General features: G+C 36.0%; 1 protein-coding gene across 2 annotated transcripts in view; it reads left to right on the top strand.

Moving 5' to 3' along the window:
* SNTG1 (syntrophin gamma 1) overlaps positions 1-23351 on the top strand; it is a 795508-nt gene that overhangs the window by 476614 nt on the left and 295543 nt on the right. For both annotated transcript variants that reach the window (XM_028518478.2, XM_028518479.2), the window contains 3 exons: positions 6152-6209; positions 7562-7605; positions 7696-7737. In XM_028518478.2, coding sequence (XP_028374279.1) covers positions 6152-6209; positions 7562-7605; positions 7696-7737 — 144 coding nt within the window. The remainder of the gene's footprint in view (positions 1-6151; positions 6210-7561; positions 7606-7695; positions 7738-23351) is intronic.

Here is a 23351-nt window from a genome sequence, read left to right on the forward strand (position 1 = left end):
CAGGAACCCAGAATATAGTTGATTTATTGATTGGAATAATAAAAATAATGAATTAAAAATATTTATTTTGCAAGATTCCTGATGTTCTAAAAATACTCTGAGTTTGTATTTCAGTTATACTAGCAAAAATCATTATATAGAGTCCTATTCAAAATGCTTTAAATAGGACTTTATATCCCAGTTCCTATAAAACTATAAAATTAACTATGCTTTGTAAACAGACTATTAAAAAATTGAATAATATACATTTTAACATTTTGAGGTTACCATTAGATGTCAGTTGACATTCCCTAACCTTGATTCTACACTGGCACAGCAGAAGTCAGTTAGTTCACTTATCCTCTAAACCCCTGAGTTACAAAGCCTGGGCTAAGGATAGGTTGAGGAAAAGATGGTAAAGGAGAGTCTGCTCTGACCCTTGGGACTTTACACTTGATAGTGAAGTAGAAATTAATAAAATTGTGATGTAAATAGGGCCCTACTAGCCAGCTATGCAGTAGGTTGGAGTGTCGACTTGATACACCAAGTTTGCATGTGCAATTCTCACTGGGGGCACATAGAAGAAACAACCAATGAATGCATAAATAAGTGGAACAACAAAGCAGTGTTTCTCTCTCTCTCTTTTTCTCTCTCTTCCTCTTTCTAAAAAAGGCAATGAATAAAAATTTTTCAAAAAATGTATAACAGTTAAAAATTGTGATGTAAGTAAACGTAGATCACAGCCATGTCTCAGTGCTATGGAAATTAATTACTTCAAGTAAGGAGACAGTAAAGAAGGGGTACTTCATCTAAAATCTTGAATATGAGTAGGAGTTTACCAGCTTAAAAGTAAAAGAAAAAATATATTTTCATGGCAGAATGGGCAGCATATGTTGACCCCCTTTAATGTTCAAACTGATAAAGGTGGAGAGTGAGCAGCAGAGGGAAGCTGAAGTCACATGGCAGAGGGCTGTTAAGAATTTTGTTTTTTATTCTAAGTGTAAGGGAAATCCTATTATCTGTTTCGAACAGAGTGAGTCACATTATTTGATTCCTTCCCAGAAAATCTTGAGTTTAGATCCAGAACTAAATTTAATTAACTCTAATGGAGCTGGATTGCTCTCACATTTCATCCAATAAATGAAGGTACCATGATTTTGTTGACAGTGGAAATGGGGCCCTTGTAGTGTTGCAAGAAAAGCATTTCAAGGACCCACATGGGAGGACAGAGCTTTAGTGGCAAAGTTTGTTGAACTGTAGCAAACATAAAAGACTGTCCTAGGTTCAGCTTCCTGCCATGGAAAAAGTTCAGTTTTGTCTTCATCAAGCTCGGAACAAAGGCCGAGATCCAGAAATTTTGTGCCATTGGTTCATTCAGACTCTATCAGAATTTACTCCAGGCCAGCCTTATTACCCATCAGATTGGCTTAGTCTGTGTTTCTGGCTGTGCTTTGGCTGCTACTGTGCTCAGACCCATGCTTGGACCCAGTGCGGTCTGCCACAGGCCGCAGGAAGCTGCTAGGTCTGCTTGGATTATATTACCTCGGGCTTTGAAAACCAGAAACTTTTCAAACAAGCCAATCAATTTCCCAATTCTTTGCAGGCTTGCATTGAATCCTCCCTCTAACCTATCCATTTCCTGGATCTTCTGGGGTTCTGTGTCCCTTATGCAATTTGATTTTTTTCCCGGGTCACACTGACAAGCTTTTATGGTCACTATCCTGGTTCCTACTGCACATGCCTCACAGTAGAAGCACCTGCCTCTGCACTGTCTTGGCTTTTACTGCACATGTCCCTACTTCCCCATTATTGTTCTATTTCTCCTTATTCAGAGTCTAGGCAAAGGGTCTGGTTGTACCCCGGGGATATTAGAAAGCTGACCCTTTCTCTCTGTACAGAGGAGAGAACAGTATTAATCTTCTTGGCAGGGCATGCTGCGATCCCCTTAGGGAGTGTGTGAAGCTGTAGCTTCTTAGTAGCTTAAGCTTCTTAATATCTATGTCTCTTTACTCCTTTCCTTTATCAATATGTAGCTACCTATGATAACAATTTTGTTACAATTTTGATCTCCTGAGTTTTGTCTTAAAATTTTCTATCTAATTAACTATAAGTTCGGTTTCTGAAATTAGTTTAAAATTTTTCTCAGAGCTCTAAATTCCTGATTTAAAAAAATAAAAATAGGTCCTGGCTGGTGTGGCTCAGTGGATTGAGTGCCGGCCTGTGAACCAAAAAGTCACTGGTTTGATTCCCAGTCAGGGCACATGCTGGGGTGCAGGCCAGGTCTCCAGTGGGAGGAGTGTGAGAGGCAACCAATCAAAATCTTTTTCTCATTCATTGGTGTTTTTCTCCCTCTCTTTTTCCCTTCCTTCCCCTTTCTCTAAAAATAAATAGATAATTTAAAAATAAAAGAAAAAAAATTAAATTTAAAAAATACTATCTTTGACTATAACCTGTACAGATTTCAGGAAAAACTTTATATACAAAAGAAAAATGTTGAAAAAATGGGGGTTAGTTATATCTTGTTATTAAGAGATGGTTATAAATCTGGCTATTGAGGGAAGAATGAGTTACTGAGGTGGCCCTGAAAAAGTTGCTATCTCAATGCATTTTTCTAGACAGGTCCCAGAGAGATATTTCCTATTTTCTTCCTATGGCAACATGAATTAAAATCCTAAATACTAAGAAAATCTTTTGATCAATAATTCAAAGAGAGAAAACTGTAAAAAACAAACAAACAAAAAAGCTGAAGGAAAATACTCTAAAGACAGTCACACAGACAAGAGTGATATAAACAATATTACTGTCTACCTTAAAATGTCTGAACCACAATCTGGATGATCTTGTTTTCTCTTTCTATGTTACCTAAAATTTCTTTAATGAATGATTTAATAAGTTTTTTCTTTTAAGAAAGGGAAATGTGTTTTTAAAATACTTTCCAATTTCTAGGTATGTCTAGAAACTCTCGTTGGCCATGTACATTTTATTTCATTGTACAACTTCCTAGCTCCAACAACAATAAAAAAATCTACAATTTAAAAAATATGTACTTGATTGATTTTACAGCGAGCGGAAGAGCGTGAGAAAAAAACATTGATATGACAGACAAACATTGATTGGTTGCCTCCAATATGTGCCCTGACTGGGGATTAAATATGTAACCTAAGTATGTGCTCTGAGCAGTAATCAAACCCACAACATTTTGGTGTATGGAATGATGCATCAACCAACTGAGCCACACTGGCCAGGGTGACAGTTTTTTTTAAGGGAACAGTTTTAGGCTTGGAAAAGCTTTAGGTTTTAATTATTGACTCACTGACTTATTCAACAAACATTTCAAGATGAAAAAGAAAGATATTCCATATGATGCAGGCATTTTGGGGGTAGGGTCGGTAACCCACTGTGGGATCTTGGCTTCAAGCAGGAAAGAATTGAATTCAAACCAGCATAATGTTAAAGTGAAAGTGTGTTTATTAGTGAGTAGTGAGACAGAGAATGGGCTAATCCACAGACAGAGCAGCCCCTCTTTATTGGACTTTGTTGCCTTTAATGATGTTTATTTGATTGAAGATATGGCATTCAGTGAGGGGGAGGAATATTCAGAATTTTTCCAGGAAAGGGGTAAAGTCTTCTTGGTAGAGCTCCCTTGGCCATTTTGTGACCTTTTATGGACTTTTTGTTTTCTCTTATGGCAGTACAGGGTGTGTCATTTAACATGCTAATGTATGACAATGAGTGTTAATGAGGTTAGGGGTTAGCATTAGGTGAAATTAGTCGCAATGTTGGATGGACCTGGTCTCTACTGATTCTAAGCCATAAATTCAATGGGGGTTGGTTTTCCCATCTCCTTGTCAGTTACAGACTCTTTGCCTTGTACTTTATCTCTCAAGCACTGGATTACATCAATGGACAAAACAAATTACAAAAAAAAGTACCCTTATGGAATACTTACTTTTTAGTTCAGAATGGCTTAAGGAGGAAGAAAACAAGTAATAAATGTACATAATGAATAAAAAATAGCAGGTTAGAAGCTGATAAGGATAATGGAAAAGAATAGAACAAAATATAGGGTATTGGGAACTTGGAATCCTAACTAGTAAATATTAAGGATCTTAGAATAGATTAGTCTTAACTTTATTTACCACTTAGTGCCATGTGATTTTACTCATAAATCTCAACTGATAAACTGCATGGGGGAGAAACAAAATTTCCTCTACTACCAAGGTTCTTCTGGCTGGTCTAATAATCAAACAGACATGAGACAGATTAACAAAAGAAAATAACCAAATCTAATACATCTATATGTATGGGAACTCCACATACATGAGAGAATCAGAGGCCTCGCATGCAAGAGAAGTTTAGAAGTAGAAAGGGGGATGAGTTATATAAGATATCCTGAGCTAAAAATGAGGTAATGTACCTGGCACCTTCAAAAGGTCATTGTGAGATGTTAAGAACACAAGTTTAGTAAACAGAAGTTTGTTCTTCCCTATAGATAGTTCAAAAGAGCTTCTCTTTCGTAACCTCTTATTATGGGCAAAGCCTCCGATTTAAGTTCTTTTAGGTGGTTAAAGGGAGGGACAGAAGTTTCTCTTGAGCCTGTGGCTAAAGTTGCCTTTAGCTCAAAATAATCTGCAAACTCCAGAGGCACATCTTGTGGTGACTTTTTCTGAACCCACACAACTATATAATAATAATAATGATAACTACCTTTTATTAAGTATTTCTGTGTTCTAATTAAGCACTCACTTCCATCCAATTGTCAGTCACAAATTACTCTCCCTTTTATCAGATGAGAGATCATAAACATTGCTTGTTAGGCACACACAGACTATAAAGCAAAGACAGATTTAGAAACCAGTGTAGTTTATGCCAGAGACTTCTCACTGAGTTGGTGAGGGTGGGTGGGTAAGTACTGAGTTGGTGGAAAATAGTGAGAAAATGTTAACTGAGTTGTGGGTTTGAATTTCAAATTGAGTAAGACAATTTTCAATATTTTATTTTTCATATTTCTTCTTAATATTCCAGAAAAATAAAGAACTACTTGCCAAGGAAAAGTTGTAAGCCACTTCTTTTCTTAAGAACTACTGCCTATCTTATATTTAAGTATTTTGGCAATTTAGTGTTAAAATAGGCATTCATGGGGGGGAACATGTCTGTTATAAAATAATTTATTGTCCTTGGGAAAAAAAAGTGGCTTAGGAGGTATACTTATTCTGAAAATAGGGAAACCCCAGTGGAATTTAGACAATCTTTTCAACTAAACTATCTTAAATGCGCTATACAGGATGGGACAAAAATAGGTTTTCAGTAATTTATATGGAAAATAATATAATTTATAATATACCACTAAACTCTGTGTTTCACGCTCACAACTGTAAATCTACTTTTGCCCCATCTTATGCTTCTTTTCTACACGACACTTTATTCTTTAATGCATTTACTTGATTTCCCAACTATTGTTTTCAACTGTCTCAACTCTTTAATATAGAAACAATTTTTCTGCCATTATTTCAGGGATTTATTTTATTGCATTCTACATAAAATTGGCTAACTTATTTTTGTTTCCTTTTGTCATATTTCATTTGCTCAATTAGAAAAAATACTGCAACATTCTTGCATTTTTGTTTTGTTCTGTCATTGTGCTTTTACTGAAAAATGGATCTGATACTAATTAAGGACATGCAGACTATGGCTTTCCCATCTTACAATATGCACACTCTGCTTTTGTGTGTCCATTCATGCCAGTAGAGACTCTCTTGTCATTCAGCACACAGAAGGGTCTGTGCTCAGTCACCAGCATAAAACAACTTAATCATATAGTGGAAACACATGATTGTCTGGTATTTGAGCCCTAAATAGAAATTTCTACAATGGAAAGTACTGCTATATATTGAAAAAATGACTAACATATTGCCATTCTTTATCTGAAAAATAAAAACTTTCAAAGTCACTCATTAAATATTGGATGTCACAGTGAAATTATGGATAAGTAGATAAGTGTCTTGGAAGTACTTTCTGCATAATGAAGAAATTCCACAAGTTTATTTAAATTTTATGTAATATTCCTTAACATACTATTCATATCATGTATAGTTTTTAACTAAAGACTGCATTATTTTTTTCTTTTTAGATGAAAAAGCACAATTATTATTATTTTATTTTCTTTTTTCAGGGGGGAGCAGAACATAACATTCCAGTTGTCATTTCAAAAATCTCCAAGGAGCAAAGAGGTACAGTGTCAAGAGAATTATACAGTAGCCATTCCTTTGTAAGCCATTGTTAATGAAGAATAAGATGATATTTAAGAATTGTAAATTAGTGTGTCATTGACTAGCTAATTAGTATGTCATTGATCAGCTTCCCCATGATCAGGCAGTATGTGATTGAGTCTGATTTCTGAGACTATGCCCTTTATTATTCCAAGGAAGGACTTCATGAAAGATAAGAGAACATTTAACTGTGTATAGATTAGGGAGTGCATAACTTTTCAATTGTTTCATTAAACAAACATACAAACATATGTATTGAGAACAAGTCACATCACATATAAGCAAATTTAGATATATATGTTATTGGGTTGGCCAAAAAATCACTTAGGTTTTTCATAAAAGACATATTTTTCATTTTCACCAATAACTTTACTGATTTGAACATTTTATTCATATTGGCTATCTCTCGCTATTGACTTCTAGTGGGTAGAAGCCATGGGTGCTGCTAAACATATTCCAATGCACAAGATAGCCCCACAACAAAGAATTATTTGGCCAAGAAATTAATAGTACCAAGAAACTCCATAAGCCATTTTTGACACTTATACTGAGTCACAGCACCTTCTCCATACACTGCACATTTTTATGTGTTTAGTTGCATTTTCACCTTTCTTAAATTAATAAAACATAATATGCCATAAATGTTATATATTTTATTCCTTCAATATTAAAATGGTTACACAAAAATTCACATTTTGATAAGTTTTTTTAAATGCACACTGATATGACAGCTGTCACAATACAGTGACAAAATTGTTTTGAGTTATGTTATAGACAACTAAGTGCTACTAAAGCCACTGTATTTCACTTATATAAATAAGTGAAATTTTTGGACAACCCAATATTTTCAGTTCCTATGTGCAATTTAACTCAGTTAACTTTTCACATAAAATTTTATCTAAGGAAAATACTAAAGATATAAAGTGACTAAAATGACTGAAATGTGTAAGATAATCAAATGTTTAAAAAGAAATTTGGAGCTCATTCAATGATTGATGAATTGAATGTCTACATCTAAACTTTTTCATAGACACCTTAAAATTGTAAGTATCTGATATAATTTAGTCATCCATGCAGAAGATAGGCTATTTTTTAACAACTGTAAATTCTGAAATGGAACTAAATAGAAATATCTCAGTGTGTGTTCAATATTTGGGTTGGATCACATGATTACTTTTGTGTTTCCATTCCTTGTACATCTTTTAAGGTAATATCAACATAAAATGGGTTTTTTTTTGGTTATGAGCTTAAAAAACCTCATCTGTATGAAGAAAGTAGTTGATGCATAATCAAATGTCCTTTTTTATTCACAGCGGAACTTTCAGGCCTCCTATTTATCGGAGATGCAATTTTACAGGTACACATTTTACTATTATTCTTCTATGTCAACCAAAACATAAATCACGTATAATATATCACATAAAACTATGCTTTTCTTTCATTGCAGATAAATGGAATTAATGTGAGAAAATGCAGACATGAAGAAGTGGTGAGTTTTCTTTATTCCTTCTTGATATCATGATTTTCCCCATGTACAAATAAAGATTTAGTACATTGCTAAACACTGTTTAATTTCTTTATTAAAAAAAGATATAATGTTGGTACAATGTATTATGATATTTACAAAGGATATCTTGATCTCTTTTTTTTTTCATATTAGAAACAGGAGTACTGCCCAAAGAAATACTTAAAGATGGTTATTTGTTATGCTTTTTCTGTTTTTCTATTAATCTCTGCCAATTAATGTGCACTAAAGTATATCTCTACATAAACTACATTTCTAAATTTTTGCAAATGTTTAAAAGCTTATGAACAATAAAGCTTTTATTGTGCATGAAATAAATAAATATAAGATTTATTCCTGTGAATTCACAGACAGTAGCAGGGGCAGTTGGACGATCATATAAAGACTGTAGGTATTATATATGTGTGTGTGTAAGAGAGAGAGAATTTAAAGGAGCTTAATCTCAAGGCAAACAGTTTTAACATTAATCAGAATGGTCATCAATTTTTTACTGTGGTATTTTTTTGGATTTTGGTAAATGTGTGGATCTGAAATCTTGGCCTCAGATATTCAAATCCAGTCTGTTTAAGTGGGCCCAGGAATTTTGATTTTATTTTTTAAAGTTTTTTTTTGAATTATTGATTTATTTTTAGAGAGGGAAAGGGCAGAGAGAGAGAGAGGAAGAGAGGGAGAGGGAAAGAGAGAAAAACATCAAAGTGTGGTTGCTGGGGGTCATGGTCTGCAACCTAGGCATGTTCCCTGACTGGGAATCAAACCTAGAATGCGTGGTTCGCAGCCCGCACTCAATCCACTGAGCTATGCCAGCCAGGGTGGAACTTTGATTTTAAAAGTCAATTCAAGTGGTTCCATTGTAGGTGGCTTCTAAACTATACTTTGCAAAAACCTGGAAGGTTCAGAAGTTTCTATTGGGGATGGTGAGATGGAATAAAAATTATACAGAAAGAAATAGGACAGTATTAAAGACTTTGGAAAATATTTGTCATTCTTGATTTTTTTTATTGTTGTTCAATTACAGTTGTCCCTATTTTTCCCCGTTTCTCTCCCCTGTCCCATACAACCTCCCACCCGACTCCCTCAGTCAGTCTTCACATTGTTGTCCATTACTATGGATCTTTTATGTGTGTCCCTTGACTAGACCCTTCTTCTTCTTTCCCCTGTTACCCTCTCCCCACTTCCCTCTGGTCACTGTCATTTTGTTCCTTGTCTCCAAGCCTCTGGTTCTAGTTTGCTCATTTGTTTGTTTTGTTGATTAGGTGAGATCATATAGTATTTGTCTTTCACCACCTGGCTTGTTTCACTTAGCATAATGCTCTCCAGTTTCATCCATGCTGTCATGAAGGGTAGGAGCTACTTCTTTCTTTCTGCTGTATAGTATTCCATTGTGTAAATGTACTGTGGTTTTTTGACCCACTCATTTACTTATGAGCCCTTAGGCTGTTAAATAACATTTATAGAATTTCTATATCAGTTCATGTAGGCAAGTGTAGAGGAGCAATTATGTTTAAAACTTTACACTCGAGGATCAAACAAAATGAAAAATACTATAACCCTTTTGCTTCTTAGAGCTCAGAGTTTATTTGTTTCTTTTTAAAATTATACTGCTCCTCTGCTAAAAGCTTTTTGGAAAACTCTCTGATATATGTATGTATTTTAACCTCAAAGAGGCAACATGAAGTGTCTGTGAAAAGCCACATTTTTACAAGCAGTGATCTTAGAGAGGATTCTTGATTATGAGCACTTGGAATAATTATTCAGGATTTGTTAGCATTCATCACTATTCATCCTTGTCTTTGTTTTCTTAAAAATCTTACTCGGCCACTCCTATCACCACTGTGTTGTGGACTTTATGTAAAATATAGATATTTCAAGTCTCAAGTTTCCTATAAATATGTACAGAGAATATATTGTTTTAGACGAGTGGACAGCATAGCAAAGAGCACTGTGCAGATATATGTTAATTTTAAGTATCGCTTTTTATTGAATTTATTCAGGTAACATTGGCTAATAAGATTATATAGTTTTCAAATCCATCATCTGCATATTGTACTGTGTATTTACCACCCCAAGTCAAGTTTCTTTCCATTAGCATTTATCCCTGCTTTACATCTTCTACCTCTATCTACCCCCTTTGGCAGTGTTATCTGTAATCTGTCCATTAGTCTTTTTTTTTTCTTTGCTTAATCCCTTAATCTTTTTCACCCAGTCCCCAACCCTCTCCCCTCTGACAATCATCAGTCTGTTCTATGTATCCATGAGCTTGCCTCGACATTGTTAGTTTATTTCATCAGATTCCACATATAATTGTAATCATATGGTACTTCTCTTTCTCTGACTAGCTTATTTCATTTAGCATAGTATTGTCTAGGTCTATCCATGCTGTCATAAATGTAGAATTTCATTCCTTATTATAGCTAAGTAGGATTTCATTGTGCAAATGTACCACAGGTTTTTATCCATTCATCTACTAATGGGCACTTGAACTGATGCTTTTAAATCTTGGCTATCGTAAATAACACTGCAATTAATGTAAGGGTGCCTATATTCTTTTGAATTAGTATTTCAGGTTTCTTTGGATATATTCCCAGAAGTGAAAATGCTGGGTCATAAAAAGTTCCATTTTTAGTTTTCTTGAGGTAGCTCTATACTGCTTTTCACAGTGGCTGCACCAGTCTGCATTCCTGCCAACAATGCGTGAGGATTCTTTTTTCTCCACATTCTTGCCAGCACTTGTTTGATGATTTATTGATGATTGCCATTCTGACAAGTGTGAGATGGTATCTTGTGTTTTTAATTGACATTTCTGTGATGATTGGTGACAATGAGCTTCCTTTCATATGTCTATTGGCCATCTGTATGTCCTCTTTGAAGAAGGGCCTGTTTAGGTCCTTTTCTCATTTATTTCATTGGATATTTTTGGTGTTGTGTTTTATAAATTTCTTATAAATTTTAGACATTAAGTCCATATCAGATGTATCATTGGTGATTATGTTCTATTTAGTGGGTTGTCTTTCATTTTTGCCATGTAAGCAGAGATATTTTAGTCATTTTTTTCAAAAGTACAAAATGAGTTTAAACTCATTATATAGGGAGCAAAAACAAGTACATTCTTTTTTAGAATCACATGCTGTTAGATTAAATAGCTTTTGTAATTCTCCCTTCAGAGGCAGTCAGCATGCTTGAGACAAACAGTGATGGACCTGTGAAGAAATAGATTAATATGGCATGAAAGGCTAGAACACAGTAATAATTCCATTTCTTAAAGGTGATCATTCCTTTTCAAAGAAAAGAAACTTAAAATTACATTGCAAGTTATATTGGTCCTTCACAATAAACTTTTGTTTCAAGATTCTTAAACTTATCAGCTTTGATATTAATATTCTTACTTAATTTCAATTTTTAACTTTTCAACAGTAATATGATGCTTTTGTCATCACTATCAATTACCTACACGAATAGACTAACTATATACACCTCAGTGGGACTAAGATGTTAATTAAATGTTTAAGAGTGGATTTACATGGGCAGAAAAAGCACAAGAATTTCAGAGGATGTAGGTAGTCTTTAAATAGCATGCTGATATACCACATTCCTTATTCCAATCACTGATTCACATAAACCTTCAAATTCAGAAACAAATTGGGTAGGTATTAGTATATATTGTTTGGGCATGTAAAGTTTTTTTTTTATTAATTTACACTATTCATTGATATTTTTAGTAATTCTGTATTTGACTCTATCAGTTTCACTGTTAAGAAGCCTCAATAGTATAACTATTACTTTTGTTTTGAAATTTAAGGTTTAACTTTTTATAGAAAAAGTTAAATGTTGTCTGTTGTGGGAGCTCAGTAGAATTGTTGATGGAATTATTTATCTAAGTGCCTAGAATTAGGTTATTGAAACAGTTGCATCCCTATGTTTCTGTCAGAGAGTGTAATAAGTCAATTCTGGGCTTCACCCACACTATACAAGGCATTCTTCCTAGAAGACTGCTAAGGAAAAGAAGTTCCCAAGGTTTCCTCACTAAAAAAGACTAGAACGAGTGCCAAATGCTGCTTTGCATGTGACCCAGTGGGAAGATAGCAGGATACTGGGTATAGAGGTATTTAACACTGCGGAAAAATTGCATACAAATCTTAGCTCTGACCACTAACTAATATTATATTTTCAGGCAAATAAATTTACTTTTTCTGACCCCTTCTTAATCATCTGTAAAAGTAAACTAATAACAATTCTTTTTTATGTCTAATTTTTATTCTGAAATGTAAAGCTCTTCTGAATTAAAATACAGTTGACATACAACATTATAGTAGTTTCAGGTGTAGAACAGTGAGATTTCACATTTATATACCTTACAAAGTGATCACAAAAAGTCTACTATCCCTCTGTCACAAAGTTATTGTGGTAATATTAATATTATTAATATTCCCTGTGTTGTGCTTTATATCCCCAGGACTTATTTATAAGTTTGTACTTCTTAATCCCCTTAACCTTTTTGCCCATAGCCCCACTGCCCAATCCTGGGGCAATTATCAGTTTTTCTGTATCTATGGGTCAATTTATTTTGTTTGCTCATTTTAGTTTTTTTAGATTCCACACATAAGTGAAATGATGCAGGATTTGTCTTTATCTGACTTAATTTCACTTAGCATAACACCTTCTAGGTCTATCCATGTTGATGCAAACAAGTCCTAATTCTTGACTAATGGCACTGATGGCTTATGAGGTGGTATTCAAAGCTTTTGCCATAGCACAGACTAATCTGCTTATTTCTACATTCAAATAGGTTACCATGGCTGGTATTACAAATATGATTAAAGACACACATTAAGCAAGGCTAAAAAGGTGTAAATCACTGTTACAATTAGGTGCAAGGGAGAGATCCCATCTGGCATGTGTCAGGTGGGGCTTCTGAGGCATAAACACCATCAGTCTTCCCGAAGAGCACGGTTCTCCAGAACTGTTTGCTGGAACATAGAGATACACAGTCCTTCCATATATTAGAAGCCATCCTGTGAGCAATTTAACATGAGATAAGCATAAGATACATCATTGGTGGTGATGCATTTCATCCTCGTACCTGCTGAGAGCACAAAACACATTTTAGTACAGTTGACAAAAGTTGCACACTCTCTAGCTGGGGCTACATTAGCGACCTTCAAGGAAAACATTTCCCTGCCCTTAATAGTCACCACTGGTCCCCAGTTATCCATATCAGAGCAGGTCATTCTTTTTGATATGCTCAAACACAGTATAAATTCTAAGGCTTTCCCAGGGAGTACAAACACCTATAGGGCATGAAGTGAAAGTTTGTTCAACATAAGTACCTTCTGTGAGACAAGTCAGAAATATTCAAAAACATTTTTGCTAAATATACCCCAATATTTTTATCTCAAGGGGTTAAACAAGAGGTAATACAAAGAACATAACTCATTGTTTTCGAAAGATGACTTTCAGGTTTTCCTGAGGTACAGTGGTCCATTGTTCTTTCAGTGCCTTTATTCTTGTTTGATGAATCCAAGGTTTTATTCCTCCCAACTTCACTGCAGTTGGAGAGGTGAGGAATATGTCCCAAGGTCCAGATCACTTTTCTTCTGGTTGGCTTTCTGGAGATGCTGAGTAGCATCTTGAGTAGCACCTTATCTGCAGTCTTGAAAGAATGTAGCAGTCCTATAGGGGAGAGGTCTCTGATATAGGCAAGGTTGTTAATTACAGCTAAATTCTGACTTAAACGTTACTCATATTTTTTTTTACCTTCACTTCTTGATCTATATACATCTCTCCCATACCAATCATAACCTGAAATGGTAACCTGTACACAATTTCACAAGGAATCAACCGAATCCCACTTTGAGGAGTCACCCATATCCTGAGCAGGGCAATAGGCAAAGCTTGATGACAGTAGAGATTAGTTTCTTGACATAGCTTGGCTATATTTTTCTTCAAGGTCTGATTCATCTTCTCTACCTTCCCAGAAGCCTGAGGTCTCCATGCCTTGTGGAGTCTCCACTTGATTCCTAAAATTTACTAACTTTCTGTGTAATTTCTGAAATGAAAGCAGGCCTGTTATTGCTCTGTATACTTCCAGGGAGGCCAGAGTGAAGGATTATTTCCTTCAGTAAGGCTTTTACTACTTCCAAGGATTTCTCCATTCTAGTAGAAGAGACTTCTACCTGTGGGGGAGCTTCACCTGTAGAGCCCGCCCCTCACCTCTGTGTCTGCCACGAATGAAAATAAGGCTACCAAGACATTATCTGCTTGGGGGTGGGAGGGGAAAGATGGCCAATCTCTGAGAGAAGAAGGGCCTTGAGACTGTTCCTCAATGGGCTTTTATTGGGTTTAATTTGCATAGGAATACAGGGTGTATATATAAAGCTCATTAATCATTGTCAGGCATTAAAGATCAAACATTAGATAACATTCAAAGAACTGTGAGGGCTTATTCTGAGTCAGGGTCAGATAGCCAAAGGGCCATAAAACTTTGGGGAACAAACTCATTTTATGCTTGGATCCTTATCATTTAAATAGAGGGTATTCTTAGCAAGGTATGTTTCACAGGGTTTTTTGCATTCTCTTTTTAGCCCTGATTGCCCCGAAACCCTCCCTTTCTAGCACAGGGCCACACCCACCTCTGGCATTGTTTCAGGTTTAAGGCATTGTTTCAGGCTTAAGTCAGGCAGGGCAAGTAAGGCAGCCAAGAGATTAGGAGACTTCTCCCAGGCAGAATGAGGACTCAGGCTATGTTAAAGCTGAGGGGTGAGGGTCCATCACCCCCTTTTTCTGTAGTCCCCAAAGTCCTTCCCTGATGGTCCCATCGAGACCATGCCTGTCTTAGGTCGCCCCTCCCTTGAGGAATCTTACCTGTTATTGGCTGACCAGTTATCTGCCTGGGGCCAAGCAGGGTGAAGTAAAGGGGGCAGAGGTGGTACCCTTTCTCGGAAAACAAGCTTTGTCTCCTTAGTGGCTTATGATCCCCAGGTCTTTTTCTCAGCACCCCCCACCATGGGGGGTTATAGCTTCTGAAACCAGACAGGGTGGTTCCCAACATGTACCCATCCTGAAAATGTGTCAACAAAGACTAACAAATATTTCCACCCTCAGACCCATGGTATCTGAGTAAAGTCTATTTGGCAACCCTGAAGTGGGAACTATCCTCGGTATTCAGGGGATCTGTCTTAGGGTTGTTCTTCTGGCATACAACACATTTAGAAATTACTTTCAATATGGTTTTAGAAATTCCAGGACCTGTGAGCCATGGTTTGACATAGGTGATTTATGAGTCTCTTCCATAGTGTGTGGCCTCAGGCAAATGCTTCATGACTGGCTCTACTAAATGTTTAGGAAGCAGTGTAACTCCTTTCTTATTCTTTTTCATCCACTATCAGCAGCTTCTTCATTAAAATCCCAACACTTAGTTTTCTCTAAGTCTGCAGTTGAATATTTAGGGTCAAATTGTGGCAAGTCTAGGACAGATATCAAAGGCATTATAAACACTCCTTTAGCAGCCTCTTTTGCTGCTAGGATCAGCCAGATTGTTTCCTCTGGCTACTTCAGTGCCCTCCTCCTGATGCCCTGGACAGTGCATAACTGCCACCTGTATAGGTACCTGAACAGCCTCTCATAATTTTAAAATTTCTGCTTCATGCTTTTTCTTCTTTTTATCTGGAGGTTAACAGTTCTTTTTTCTTTCCAGATGGAACCATGTGCATGCAAAATTAGGAAAGTGTACTTTGAGTTGATATATGCATTTATTCTCTTTTTTGGTAATAATTCCAATGCCCTTGTCAATGAAATCAGTTTAACTTTCTGAGTAGAGGTTCCTGGTGAAGGCCTTGGCCTCTACTACTTCAGGAGTCACAACTGCATACCTAACCTCTCTGTTTCCTTTGTCCATATAACTGCTTCCATCTGAATAAATAGTCCAGTCTACTTCTTCTAGAGGATGGTCCTGTAAATCAATTCTTCTAGAATACACTTCATCAATTATCTCAGCATGGCCATGTATTAGTGCAACCAAGTCAGGCTCCAGGGGAAGAGAGGCAGAATTAAACTTACTTACAATTTTGAGCAAGACATTGTGATGGTTGAAAGAAATGGGTTGGTACCTGCCCATTCTTCTAGCAGTGCGCCACATATTTCCCTTTTGCTATAGCAAGCTCAACACTTACTGGGGCACATAACTGGTATAGGCTGTCCTAAGGAAAACTTTTCAGCTTCCTGTAAGAACTTGCAGGTGGCTGCCACGGCTTTCGAGCAGACTGGCCACACCTGGACAGTGAGATCTAGTTTCCTTGACAAGTGTGCAGTGGGTTGTGGAATGTCATTAAGCATTTGGGTGAGGACTCCTAGACCAATGCTCTGTCTCTCATGCACATATAATTGAAAGGGCTTCAGTAGGTTTGGAAGCCCCAAGGCTGATGCAGAAGCCAGGTGTGCCTTCAGGGACTCAAAAGCCTGAGAGTACTCCTTTGTCCACTCTAAAGGGCTATATTCTGGTCCCTTCAGAGCTTCATAGAGTGATTTAGCAAGGAGCCCAAAGTTTGGAATCCAAATGCAGCAGTATTTCAAAGAATCCTCTTAACTGTTTCCTGGTATTGGGAGGGGTCCTCAGTGGACTTTTGTTTCATCACTGCACCATATTCAGACTGTTCTGCTTAGGTATACCTTTCTTTATTCCCTCAAGGATGTGCCTCTTATAATGCTCTCAGAGAAGAAGGCCATTCCCATTAGGGCCCCAGTCAGTCTCAGTTAAAGATATTGTCCTGGTAGGGTTGAGAACCCCATCTGGATTTTCTTGGTGTAACCTCTGAGCCTCTTTATTTGCCTTCTCCAACACCAGCCTCCACTCAATCCTCACAAGCAAAATATTTAATAAGGCTTGTATGTTTACCCAAGTGGGATGATGATTGGAAAAAAACTAATGCAACCAAAGCAGTCATTTTAGTAGGATCATCCCTATAAGAAGGATTTGAGCTTTTCCAGTTTAACATATCTGATGTAGAAAATGGAGTATGTGCCCAATAATATCCAGCAGGCTGGCCCTCTGGCCCTGCTCCGACTGGAAGTTCCTGCAAAGGATACTGCCCTGCCCCAGTAGGGGCTTGTCCTCCACCCAATTTGGTTCCCTGTTGAGTCCAAGACAGCAATACCAGTACAAGCACACTTTCCCCATTTCCCTCAGCAGAGTACATCTCCCTGGCTGGAGAGGCCTGGGAGCTCTGACTATGCTCACAGCAGTCATAATATCTAGATCTCCCTGGTCCCTCTCCTCTCAGCTTCTGCTATCTTTCACATGCAAATTCCCCTTTCTCTGAACCATTAACTTGTTCCTTTTAATTCTGCATCTTTACCATGTGAACTCATAAAAATAAAAACTTCTAGGTAAGGCATTTTCTCCCATTTCCCTGATTTTCAACACACACACACACACACACACACACACACAAACTGTAGTTACAAAATAATAATTTATAGACTCATTCAGTGGCCAGCACTCTCCTGAGTCTAGCTTATCTAATATATAAGCCAAACAGTATTACAGTAAAACCACATTTGCTCTAGTCATATCTTTATAAGCATAAGTCAACCAATTAGCCAGAATTTGCCCCAATAGGCTGTTTTCTGGAATGGAGGCCTTTTCTCCCATTTTACCAGGCAGAGCTCCATAAAACAGATGGTACCTTAACCAGATCAGATGTCTTTTCCCAGACAGAGCCCTGTAAACCAAAAAGGTACCTTAACCAGATGACCTAAATTATGTCACAGGATTGGAAACTGAACCAGAAAGTGCAATGATTCAATCAAATGTAAATGATGAGAAGTGCCAGGATTGAGGGAGCGAGGGGGAGTCCCCAGGTGAAATCACTTGGCAGCTACTTGGAAATCTCCAAATCCAAACTCCCAGAGCCTCCCAGTCCAGGCAGCCAATGGGACTCCCTGCCAAATACTCAGACTTACCTAAGAGTCCCAAAGTCTGCCTCAGAACAGAGTTGCCAGATATGATACTGGGAGAATAAGTGTTTGTGCTGCCTGTTACATACAGAACCCAAGAAGCAGAGACAGGGATTGAATCTTTATCGGTGCTTTATTCAGATGGCCAGCAATCTGAGAAGATGGTGGGTTTATACCCTAATGGACCATCTTACATTTTTTTTCAGGCCAGCCTTTTTATAACAGAGAACAAAGTGCAGTGAGGGGTTTTGAAATTCAGGGAAAATTAGAGAGAAATTTGCAGCATTCTTACCCCTGACAGTTAGCTGTCCCAAGGCTGGCAGGTAAGTGTCTGTCTCTTCCTGGAACACAATGGTGGGGATGTCTCCAGCTGTGCCCCAGCAGGTGGTCTGCTGTCTCTCCCAGGAGTGCTGAGCCACAGTACCTGCAGTTCCTGAAACAATAGCTTTAACATATGTGTTACCTACTAGGCTTATTAACTATTTACTAAAATTTTCCAACTCTTGAGTCCCCTATCAAAAAAAACAAGACTCCTACATATACTGCCTACACAAGACTCTATATTGAAAGACACATGGAGACTGAAAATAAAGAAACAAAAAGGATATTTCATGAAAACAGAAATGAGAAAAATAGAGAAAAGCTGGGATAGCAATACTTACATCAGACAAAAAGACTAAAACAAAGGCTATATAAAAAAAGACAAAAAAGGACCCAGCACTTCTTCAGATAAGTACCCAGAAGTGGAACAATTAAAAAGGATATATGCACCTCTATGTTTACTGCTGCATTATTTACAAAGCCAAGTTATTGAAGCAACCTAGGTATTCATCACTAGATGAATGGATAGAGAAGTGGGTGTGTGTGCATGTGCATGCACATAACACATGGGAATATTACACAGCCATGAGAAAGAAATGGATCTAATAATATTTTTTTAAGGATTTAGTATAATATATAAAAAAATCCTAACACAGATCTGGCAACTAAGAAAACATTATATATTATTTTATTCCATTAAATAATACTGCTTCTGCACTCTTCTTATTTTCTCTAGTGGCCACTACTATGTGAGTGTTGAAAAGTGTCTTGTTGTGACCCATGCTGGACCCTGAGAGGTCCCACAACACAAAGAAAACTCATGATGATGCTACTCAATATTCCAAGCTTCTCCTACCACTTACAGTCAGGAATCAAATTAGGCATCCATGACTGGTGTGGCAGAGCTATCTGAAAAATGAGGGTACCTTGCTCATTCTAGCAGCATGCCTCTTTTTATTTTTTATGTAAATGTGTTTTGTAGTCCATGACTTGCATACCCAAAACACAAGTTTATAATGTACCTTTTTTTTTGAGGAAAGCTAAATTTATTGTCATTGCTAATGTTAAGATTGTCTCTACTTTCTTTAACTTATTTACCATTGAACCCTAGGTGGTTGTCATTTTTCCTGTTTTATTTTATAATTTACTTTCATTTTTGAAAAATGTATACATCTTTTATTTTTCAATTAGAATTAACATACAAAATTATATCAGTTATAGATATACAACACAGTGATATAGAATCTATATAACTTTCAAAGTGATCACCCCAATAACTATAGGATGACATACATAATTATTAACATATGATTGATTATATTTCCTATGCTGTACTTTACACCCCATGATTGTTTTTATAACTGGCAATTTGCAAATCTTAATCACTTCACCTGTTTTACCCATACCCCCAGCTGCCTCCCATCTGGCAACCTCAAAATATTCTCTATATCTATGAGTTTGTTTGTTTGCTTATTTTGTTTTGTTTTAGATTCCACATATAAGTAAAATCAGATTGCATTTGTCTTTCTCCATTTGACTCTGACTGATTTCACCTAGCATAATACCCTCTAGATCCATCTATATTGTATAAATGGTAAGATTTCATTCTTTTATTATTGCTGAGTAATATTTCATTGTATGTAACTCCCACTTTATCTTCATCTGTTTGTCTGGTGATGATTATTAGTTGTTTCCTTATCTTGACTGTTGTAAGTAATGCTGCAATAGAGATGCATATGTCTTTTTGAATTAGTGTTTTGGGCTTCTTTGAATAAAGAGAACTGGAATTGTTGGGTCATTCTTAGACTCTTATCACAGCTTTTGTTTTTCTGTTTTGTCTGATATAAGTATTGTTATCTCAGCTTTGTTTGTTTGTTTGTTTTGATTTGAATAAAATGCCTCTTCTACCCATTTTCTTTCAGTCTGTATGTGTTTTGATCTGAAGTATGTCTCTTATAGACAGCATATATATGGGTTTTGTTTTCTTCTTCATTCAGTCACCCTATCCTATGTTTTCTGATTGAAACATTTAATCCATTTATAATTAAAGTAATTATTGATAAATATATTATCACCATTTTATTTACACTTTTGATATCTCTTCCTCCTCTTCTTCTTCTAGAACCCTTTGACATTTCTTATAATACTAGTTTGGTGATAATGAACTCCTTTAGCTTTTTCTTGTCTGAGAAGGTCTTTGTCTCTCCTTTGATTCTGAAAATAACATTGCTGGGTAGGTTAATCTTGGTTGTATATTGTCACTTTTCATCACTTTGAATATAGGTTTTGTACTGATCCCTTCTGGTTTGCAATTTTTCTGTTGAGAAATCAGCTGACAGTCTTATGGAAGTTCCCTTGGAAGTAACTAACTGCTTTTCTCTTGCTGCTTATAAAATTTTCCCTTTGTCTTTAATGTGTGACATTTTCATCATGATTTGTGTTGTTGTGGGCCTCTTGCGATTTATTTTGTTTGTGATTCTGTGCTTCCTAAACTTGTATATCTATTTCCTTCACCAGATTACAAAAGTTTTTAGTCATTATTTCTTCCAATACATCTTCAATTCCTTTCTCTTTCTCTTTCCTTTCTCTTTCTCTCTCTTTGCTTTCAAGAAACCCTATGATACACATATTGGTATTCTTGATGTTGTCTCAGAAGCCCCTCAAATGATCCTCATTTTTAGTCTTTTTCTTTTTGTTGTTCTGATTGGGTGGTATGCTACCTCATCTTACAAGTTGCTTATTCATTTCTCTGCTTCATCTAATCTAATGTTGGTTCCCCTGTTATATTCTTCATTTTGGTTATTGTATTCTTCATTTCTTACTGGTTCTTTTTTATGTTTTCTACCCCAATTTTAATATTTTCTATCTCTTTGTTAAAGTTCTCACTGAGTTTATTTACTCTTCTCCTAAATCCACTGAGCATCCTTATAACCACTATTTTGAACTTTGCCGCTAGTGTATTGCTTATCTCCATTTTGCTTAGCTCTTTTTCTGGAGTTTTGTTCTTTTTTTCTTTGTTTTCATTTGGGACGTATTTTTTGTCTTCTCACTTTGACTGACTCTCTGTGTATTTGTTTCTGTGTATCAGGTACATTAGCTAGCTACATCTCCTGTCTTTAGCAGAATGGCCCTATGGAATAATTGTCTTGTGGAGCCCAAGGGCACAGCTTCCTTGGTCTACCAGGTGTGTTCCTTCTTTGGGTCATGTGCACCCTCCTGTTGTAGATGAGCCTTGATTGGTGTTGGAGGCATTGACCCTTAGGCTGAATGTTTTTGAGTACTGGCTATGATCACAATAGAGGAACTGTTGTTCAGGGGTTGACCATTGAACATGATTCACTTTAGCAGGGCTCTGATTGACTCCTGGGTCTGTCCTTTGGGGGTATCATGTGTGTAGGTGGTTGGGTGGTACTCTGGTGTCATTTAGAAGCTGGCCACCTGGTATGTTTGGAGGAGCTCTGCTGAAGGACATGGTCAGCTGGTGCCTGTATCCAGTTGGGGCAACTTGGTATGAACTTCAAAGTAATCTCCAGAGGGTTGTCACTTGTATGGGACTTGGAAGCAACTAGAAGAGGCTTAGCTGTGAACTGAGGCTGGCTTGTGATTGTCATCTCTTTATCAAACTATCCATATTTGCCTTTACTTGTCATGTAAACTGATAACATATTAAAATCTCCCTAGTATCATCTAGGAGAAATGGACAGGGACTGAGTCATTTGTAATTCAAGAAAAAGAGTAATTTTATATATCTCTAACCATATTACTATATGGACATCATTTCATTTAAAGTTTAATAATTAAGGATATATAAAAATTATTAGGACAAAGTAATATGAAAAATGTTTATTTACAGTGGTCTTTAAAATATAACAATGGTGACTTGTCTATACTCACCAGAAATAAAAGTAAATAAGGTTTAATTGTAACAGAAAAGTATGTATCCTGATTCTGCATTCAATACTGTTGGATATACAAGTCCATTAATGTAATTGAAATTTCTATCTCATAAAACTTTTGAAATACAGCAGCTCATCACTAGGCAAATCAGGATCAATGGATAGGTGATTCCAAAGATTTTCTTCTACAACTACATTTTTGGTTTCAGGTTTGAGATTTATGGGTCTTAAAAAAGAAGTTCATCTGTTCTTTTTGTTTTTATGGTTTTATTGATAAAAATATTAGATAATTAGAAATGCAAAGAATATTCCTCTACTTCTAATTTGTAATTTTATATCCAATAGTAAAAAACTATAATTTTTATAAAAACAAAAAGGATCAGCTAAAATAATGTGTTAAAATAATACATTCATGAAAGGAAAACAAATTTTGATAAAGCTAATATAAAATATTGATTAATAGTATCTTAATTCTTATACATTTAACTTCATTTAAATTTTCCATTGGAAAAAAAGAATTTTTTTTAGTTTAATAAGAAAATAATATTATAAGAGTTATACCACTGGAAATGATTAATTTCTATATTGGAGAAGTTTAGGAGGTTGGAAACTATTTTGGATGTGATTTGAGAACACAAATTATTTTAGATCTTGGCAAAAATATCAAAATGTCATTGAGTGCAAATTATGTTTTATGTAAATGCTAACAATTCTCAGTTGGTTCTCAATTTAGAAACAGGTTTTAGCTCTAACTGATTAATAATTTCCTTAAGAATTCTAACCATAATGGACTCTTTTCTTCAAATTATCTACCAACTAAGGAAAGCCATACTTGAATAATTTAACTTTTAATATTTCTCACTGGTTTGAGAAATGTTAAGTGCAAAGAGAAAAAGGTAAAAAATATTGTTTATATTATCTCTGATTTTGAAAGGAAAAAAATATTCAGAACTGGCATTAACTACACGCTAGCTTTTTGTTAATACACTTAGGAGTTCCGTTGCTGCTGTCCCCTAATTAGGTTATGAATATAGACAGCATAAATGACAGTTTAATTAAATGGATGCTTTTTCCTTCTGGGTACTGATTTTCATTAAATTCCTTTTTGTTGTCTCACGTTGTTCAAAAACCTGATTTTTGAAGTTCCCTTGATAATGTGACAATCCCAAGCCTGATAAACCAATTAGTGGGGTCTCAGCCAATTTTTATGTAGAGAAATTAACATGGAGGGTATGTAGCAGCCAATGCCAGTGGACCATCCCATATGAACCCAGAAGATAAAGGTGTGGTAGGAATGTGTTTGCTCGTTTATTTTCACAACACTAAGTTGAAAGATAAAAAGAAGAAAGTATATTAGAATGGAAGTATGAAAGTTAGGTAATATTTTTGTTATAGATACATCTCATCTATTTG

Source organism: Phyllostomus discolor, chromosome 7 (genome assembly GCF_004126475.2).
Source record: "Phyllostomus discolor isolate MPI-MPIP mPhyDis1 chromosome 7, mPhyDis1.pri.v3, whole genome shotgun sequence".
In the NCBI taxonomy this organism is placed as follows: Eukaryota; Metazoa; Chordata; class Mammalia; order Chiroptera; family Phyllostomidae; genus Phyllostomus; species Phyllostomus discolor.